The sequence below is a fragment of the Pyxicephalus adspersus genome, unplaced genomic scaffold (genome assembly GCF_032062135.1).
Source record: "Pyxicephalus adspersus unplaced genomic scaffold, UCB_Pads_2.0 Sca959, whole genome shotgun sequence".
NCBI lineage: Eukaryota > Metazoa > Chordata > Amphibia > Anura > Pyxicephalidae > Pyxicephalus > Pyxicephalus adspersus.
The window spans coordinates 1-8,000 of NW_027317966.1; the positions used below are offsets into that span (position 1 = coordinate 1).

Genomic DNA, 8,000 nt, shown 5'->3' on the forward strand with positions numbered 1-8,000 from the left:
CACTCTTGCCTCTGCCTTGGCACAGTGCTTCATTAGGTAGCCAACCCCTTCTTTGTGACAACAAATCAGGGGCAATTTTCAATATGTAGGAAGCTATGAGTCCTGCACTGAAACTCTTTGTGGGCATTATTGCATGTTTGGGATTGATCAGTATTGGACAATAGAATCTTTTAGCATGAGATGGGCTTCGGTCATACTCACTGCTGGCATAGTCAGGGGGAGCGTAAATCTCATTCAGGTGAACTGGACCAGGTTTGGCTACTTTGAGATAAACCATGTCAGATGTGTTCTTCAGAGCAGCCACAGCTTCCTCATGTCGGACGTCCTGTAGGTTGGTGTTATTTACCTGAGGAAAGGTGAACAAGCAAATTATTAGAAAGGAAAAAACTCTGGCCCCCGTTCCCCATTTCTCTATCCCTAACACAACGCCTGACACTCACTGCTAAGAGCCGGTCTCCAATCTGCAGTCTTCCATCTTTCTGTGCTGCTCCACCTTCAATGATCTTGGTGATGTAGATACTGTTGTCTCCTGGAATGTGTTGGTTTCCAATTCCTCCCGCAATACTAAATCCTAGCCCTGTAGAGTTAAAATGGTAACTTATAACACCAGAAGATGGGGTGACCAAGAAGCAGTTCAGTTGGGATATAGGGACAGGGCGTTCTCACCCTAAACCAGGTATAAGTCATGGCACGATTACCAAAGAAATGTGAGAATATTGAAAATGACTGAAAAAGTAGAATGAACACATTGAAGTTTGTATGAGGATGTAGTCATTGGTGTTATATCTTTCATCTAAGTAATATTTTTCACAAAAATGGTAATGTGGTCACGTTATGAGGTCATCCTAGTTAGCAAATATTGCTTAGTGATGTTCCTTAAAAAACAAATTCTCATTAACCAAAAAAAAAAGCCAATTTCATTGGAGAATTTGGGACACTGCGTTAAACAATGTTCTGTGTTGTTGCTGCCACCAAGTGGATCCATGAAACTATTTTGCATAAAAGTGCAAAAGAACACAAAGATATTAAGACCCTAGGGAATGTATGGGACTGATCCCCAACTCTATATTCCCAATTGTATTCTCTGACAGAAAATGGCCACACAGAATTTTTTTTACAAAAATATAACACTGTTTTATAATGTACAACTTCCCAGTGAGAACTGCACTTCAGTATGCACAGCGTAATCCCTGTTATGCATGGCAAGTAACTCCTGAAACCTCTGTTTTACACAAAGGGCGTCATACCTCTGAATTACACACAGTGCCTCATACCTCTAAATTACAAACAGTGCCTCATACTTCTGAATTACACACAGTGCTCCATACCTCTGAATTACACACAGTTGCACTCCCTTGTCGTTGGAAAGGATCGTGAAAGATCCTTTCCAACGACAAAAATTGCAAGTGTGTACGCAGCTTTACTTACAGGTTTGGTTTATCTGTGTGTGGATGCATTCTATGTCTGACAACACTTCTCCCTGGATCTCTTCCCTGCCTCTTGTTATGTCCTTGAGATCTCTCAATATAGTTATGTCTGATCAAACATGGGAGCATGTGCACATATGATTATCTTTCCTCCTGTAGGAATCTATTGCGGTGTGTGGTAATAAAAATGATTTACAATTAACAGATAATATTTTTGGTCAGCAATTTGTGTATAGCTAGCAAAATAATCATGACAATGATCCTGTTCTTGGCTGTTGCCTCTGATAAAACAGAAGGCCTGGCAAACACTATGATTATTATTAATTATTATTATTATTATTATTATTATTAATAAACAGGATTTATATAGCGCCAACATATTACGCAGCGCTGTACATTAAATAGGGATGATATCTGTACCTATCAGGTAAGTCTCCAGAATGTCCCTCCCTCCACTGATTTCTAAAACATACGATAGAAGACCAGTTACCTTCCAATGCATTGTTTTCCTTAACTGCGATCTTAAAATGGATAAAATGAGTGAGGATACTGTCTGGGTCATATTTCTCAGCTGCGGTTACTGCATCTCTGGCCTGGAATAAAGGGAATTCCTTACAGGATATCTCACTACTACAAAACATAAATAGGTTTGAGTGGAACTGAAAGTCATAAAAATGGGGGAGTACAGAAGGGGGTCCTGACAGTTTTAGAAGTACAATCAACTTTAAAGCTGAAGTTTATTGAAAAGAAAAATCTTACTTTGGAGATTTCATTGAGGTGAAGGAGACAGGAAGCTCGGTTTCTTTGTAGTTTGGCAAAGTTGGAGTCCGCATAGTCTGAAGCATAAATGCTCAGTGAATAGTTGTACCAGTCTAGGGCCTCTGAGTAGCTTTTTTGCTTTAGATCAAAACATAAAGATGAAATTAATTTATGATAAATAATGTAGGAAGATTCCTACCCACAGATATAAATATAAAATATACATACATATCTTTTAGATTGTAGGCTCTTCTGGGCAGGGTCCTCTCCTCCTCCTGTGTCACCTTCTGTATCTGTCTGTCATTTGCAACCCCTATTTAATGTACAGCACTGCGTAATATGTTGGCGCTATATAAATACTGTTTTTTATTATTATTATTATTATTATTATTATTATTAATAATAATAATATCCCGCATATTATGTGTGTGTATATATATATATATATATATATATATATATATATATATATATTGTGGTATACCACCCTTGTGGGACCACCTTTTCTGGGGTAAAATGTACTCTCAGACTGCACGAGAGGTGTATGAAGCACACTGTAGGCAGTGGGTAAGGTTGAAACTGACCTGCAGTTTTATTAAAAGGTTGCATGAGATAAAACAAAACAAAGGCAGATTCCTCTCTACCAGTTGGTGGCTAACCCAGCCAACTCAACACAAACGTTCCAGCAACCTTTACTCACATGTAGTATAACAATGGCTCTTACAGGCAGCTTCCCTGTGCCCCAGGTCAGAGAGAGCTTTCTTTCCCTTTTGCAATGTCACAATATATATATATATGTATATGTGTGTAAAAAATCCTGGAAGACTTCTCTAGTAACTTTATTAAATGACAACAGTTTACAGATGTTCTCGGAACACTTGTGTACATGTAGCTATAGATTGGAGTACTTAGGAAGAACTAATATAACTGCCACATTTCATTGTAGCAGCAGGAGAAAGTTTCATCAAAAGCCTACCTAACATAGAATGCTCCCTTTATTCCTCAGAAACTTAAGGTAAATTTGATGTTCTTGTTGATTATATTTATTTCTACTGACCTCAAAGCTTTTAGAAGCACAGTCCCACAAAATGTTGTGCAGACTGTTCAATGCTTTATCAGACAGAGGTTTCCCAGTGTAATGTCCTGAAAAATAAAATGGTAACAATATCACATTGTGTTCATATTTATTTTTATCTACTATTACATATAATTCCACGTGTCCTGGGAAGTGAGAATATCATTTGGGTATGGGAAGTGGTAGGAGAGTACACTATTTACAAAAACAGGAATGTCCAAAGTCACATCACATTCCATACTTATCTGGCTATTTACCATGACCCTTTATTTTACAAAGTTGGTGCTAATTGGAATGGACACCAAAATGTATTAATTTAATAATATTGCCCTAGCCAAATACAAATTTCAGTGTTATTTTGGTGATTCATTTTTCCAAATGGCTTCTAGGAGAAAGATAATGAATTCTGTTCTGCCTTATATCTGCTTCTGCAGTTCTCTAACTCCTTCATATTGACTGGTAGAGCCACCTTTTCTTAATATGATTGCCAGTCCCACCAGGTCCCATCCTTTTAAATAAGTATCATTTTTAAAGAAAGTGTCTCAGGCTGCTTTTTGGCCTCATCATAACATCTGGCTGTCAGAAACTTCCTAAATAGTTCTGCATATTTATGAATCATATATTGTTCTGCAATATATGTTATTTTGAAGCCTGATTTCAATTCCTATTGACTGCGATAGGACTTACTGTTACAAAAATCCAAATTTCCACGGTTACCACATTTTTAAAAAGTTGCTTGAACTTTTCTCTGTTCTCCTATCTCTAGTTAGAATCCTGCATTGTACACAAGTACCACAGAAACACTGAATATATTTGGGCCATCACCCCATGCACAATTATAGGAAGGACACCCCTGACATTATCATTTATACCTGTTATTAAGTCTTCTACTTTCTGTCGTGCCAGCAGTCTTTTTCCTTGCCGTGTTAAAAGTTCGATTTGCAGAAGTAGAGCTTTTTCAATATCAGGAGTGGACTCAAAGTGGTTACAAATCATTTTCAGGAATTCATATCCCACGCAGTCCCTGTAAAATGACACGAACAACACAATCCATTCTTTGGCATGTGATAAATGAATTATTTGGGCATGTTTAACCTAACATTTCCAGCAGAAGTATTCAATGTACGGCCAAAGGTATGTGGACCCCGCAAGCATTCTGGTTATTCTCCATCATACAAAGACATTGTAGACAATTGTGTTCTTCCAACCTTGTGGTCACAGTTTGGTGGGAACCATTTTATGTTCCCCCAAGACTGTGCCCTGGGGTACAAAGCCAGCTCCATAAAGATATGGGGTCACCAGTTTGGTGACAAGGAACTCAAATGTCCTGCACAGTCCTGACTTCAACTCTTCATATATTTGTGATGGTCAAGTGTCCAGAAATCTTTGAATATGTCATGTATTTCCACATGTTTTGGAGCTCCCAGGATGAACGAGCTGAATAAGCATTATGAATGATGTGACTGTAGGTAAAGCGAGTGATATAAATGTTAGCTGGATCTTACCTTTCATATTTCATAATGAGCTTCACAGTGCTTAGATACACATCTATTACCATCTTGTAACGAAGCATATCTGCAGCCGCTGAAAGTTCATAAAGACAAATTCAGCTGATTAAAATGTTTATTTTTTTCTGATTCTAACATAATGATTGTCACCCCACAAATTCATCTCACCCATAGAAATGACACTGTCGGGTAAGGAGCAATTCAACAATATTTTCATCTTCAAATAAAGCCCAGCTGGATGGAGGTTTTCCTGGAAACAGGAAATGATCAATACAACATAATGAGCAAAATAAAAAATACAACTTCCTCTAATTGTTTCAGATTTACTAATAACATTATCCTGGTAAGCATAATAAAGAAGTAAAATACCACACCACAGTGTTTCCCCCATTTTACCATGGGGGAACCCTTAAAAAAACTTTCAGGTCTTCAGTGGACCCCTTCTATAATTACTATATCCACAGATCACAGTATATTAGTGTGGTGGTCAGTGCGAAGAACTTCTCTTACATTGCTGGCCATTGGGAAGAATGTCATCCTTACAGATAGCCAGTAAGATCATGGTGATCAAGGTGTCACCTAAACTGACCTGAGAGGAACAAACTTCTCATTGCACCCCTAGCAACCTCTGGAGGGACCCTGGTTGTGAAACACTAGCCCTAAAACAACCCAGATGAGACATATCTTACCCTTTAGATTCGTAAAACCTAAAGTAAATCAGATGGAAACCAAAAAAAAGTCAACTGTCGGTTAAAAGTCACTGATACCTGAAAAAATGTCTCCCTTATTCCCTGGTGCCATTTAAAGCCTTAAAAACAACCCTAAATTTGCTTCCCCTATTGACTCCATGCATTTTTCCATAATGACAAAATTTCACGGAAATCTAAAATGTAATTTGAAGTGAAACTCCTAATTTTGCTCATCCTTAATTTAGTCACAACTGATCTGGTAAAGTCACAATGTGATCAAAGAATCATCCATGTACATGTACAAGGAAGCAGAAGTGATGAAAAAAGTATGGACACCATCATGTACACATCATTACCAAACATAGACAGTCATACACTCAGATAACTGACATTCATTCAATTGCTATCACATGGTGCTGCATTTACCTCATTTGCTAATCTGATGGCATTTAGTGCTTTATCTTGGTATAATTTGCAGTCCCAATTCAGATACACTCCTGCAAGTAGCCTCAGTACTTTGGCCTAAAAAAATAGGCAGTGATGAGAAATCTAAAACTTATAAAAAATATTTATCAAAGTAATGAAAAATAAACAAATAGAATACAGTGCATGTAATCTGCAAGAAAGGCTGTGACCAGAATTCATTGAGAAAAAATATATTACCTGGACCTTTGGATGCCTCCAATTCCTGCTTAATGAACAGGTCAACAATGTCGGAATGATTTATTCTCCATTGGTATATGGCCTGCTTTTTTTGCATGGGCCTTTACTAATAAATGGACCTCTGTAAACGCACCGGCCTCTATTACTACAATGATCTCTATTAATACATGGGCCTAGACTACTTACTGTCTGGGTCTCTTTTGATGTATGGACCTCTGTTATTGCATGGACCTCTTTCAGAAAAAAATTTTCAATATATAATATAACACCTCCAAGCCCCCCAATCACCCATTATTCATGACATGAAAAAAGCCAATAAAGAAGGAGCACACCCATAATGCTGGTTGGATGTGAAATTCTAAGAATAAGCAATTGTCAGAATGTAAGTGAATGTCTCACCTGCATCTCATGTCCAGTGGTGAAGCGCATGTCAGCCTTACTGAGCTCATAACTCTGGCTGTAATAAAAAAGGTTTAACTGTCATTAAATTATATAGCAAACAAAAAATACATTGCCACAAGAATGTCTACACTCTCACCACCAGGGGGAAGCAGAACTGCAATAATGGCAGTATGTAATCTCAGCTTTGAGTCCCAGCTATGATGAAATATTACAAAACAAAACTACTCAATGAAGCTCATTATCCTAATTACATCAGCTCAGATTATACTTTTTATTTAAGTCTTAGACCAGGGGTGTCAAACTCTGGCCCGTGGGCCAAATCTGGCCCACAACGTCCTTTTTTTTGGTCCCCAAAGGAATCCTAATTATGAGCTGCAGCTGGCCCGCTGCTGCACTGAAATATCGCCGCTACTAAAATTCCTGGCATCGCTCCCATCTAAAGACCAGAGGGCTCTCTGCCTATGGGTGGCCCCGCATCGGTTTGTTTTACAGACGCAGGGATTTGTAGTAGCGGTGCTATTTCAGTGAAGAGGGTTTTATATCTAATGAGAAAGGAAAAACTTCCTAATTTTTTTAAATAAATTTCAAGGTTTGCCCGCGACTTTGTCTTGTTTTTAATTTTGGCCCACTGTGTATTTGAGTTTGACACCCCTGTGTTAGACTATAGCATTAGATACAATTGGGGCAGGGTCCTCTCCTCCTGTATCACTGTCTGTATTAGTCTGTCATTTGCAATCCCTATTTAATGTACAGCGCTGCGTAATATGTTGGCGCACACAGTGCCTCATACCTCTGAATTGCATACAGTGCCTCATACCTCTGAATTATGCACAGTGCCTCATACCTCTGAATTACAAACAGTGTCTCATACTTCTATGTTGCACAGTGTCTCATACCCCCATACTACACACATTGTCTCATACTTTTGAAAAACATTCAGTGCCTCATACCTCTTTATTACACAGTGTCTCATACCTGTATATCTCATACAGTATATCATACCTTTGCATTACACAGAATGCCTCATACCTCTGTTAAAAAAAAAAATCTGACTTTGCAAGTGTGCCAGTTCTCACAAACGTTATCTATTTTATTGATAAGCTCAGGCCTTGAAATTAAGTAATTTATTAACAGAATGAACCTTTCCAGGTAAGAGTACACATTTTTTGGTCATCTTTTAATCCAGAGTTTCCCCATACTGACCTTTAGGACCTTTCAGTAGATTTACTTCTACAATGGTCTCTGGAGGACTTTGTCTGCGCCGGACTAGCAGCCTCACAACTGGGCCAGCCTCCTTCAGAGCCTCCACCGCTTTACTGTGCACGACCTCAGTGACATCCACATCATTGACCCGCAGGACACAGTCTGTCACTCTGCACACACAGGAGAGACTACTGGTTATACACTGGTTACTAGTAGTTATACGTTGGTTGCTACTGGTTATACACTAATTACTGTTTCTTGATAGTCACTACTT

At 38.5% G+C, this 8,000-nt stretch overlaps 1 protein-coding gene and 1 pseudogene across 1 annotated transcript; both read right to left on the reverse strand.

Moving 5' to 3' along the window:
* Positions 1–201: 201 nt before the first annotated feature.
* On the reverse strand, positions 202–7,896 carry LOC140321158 (disks large homolog 3 pseudogene; annotated as a pseudogene).
* Positions 943–6,578, reverse strand: LOC140321157 (testis-expressed protein 11-like; the record flags this gene model as incomplete). Its single annotated transcript, XM_072398018.1, is given in 9 exon segments — positions 943–989; positions 1,918–2,020; positions 2,187–2,324; positions 3,244–3,329; positions 4,134–4,285; positions 4,767–4,845; positions 4,938–5,019; positions 5,885–5,980; positions 6,521–6,578. Coding segments are annotated over 9 exon segments (813 nt in total).
* Positions 7,897–8,000: the final 104 nt, after the last annotated feature.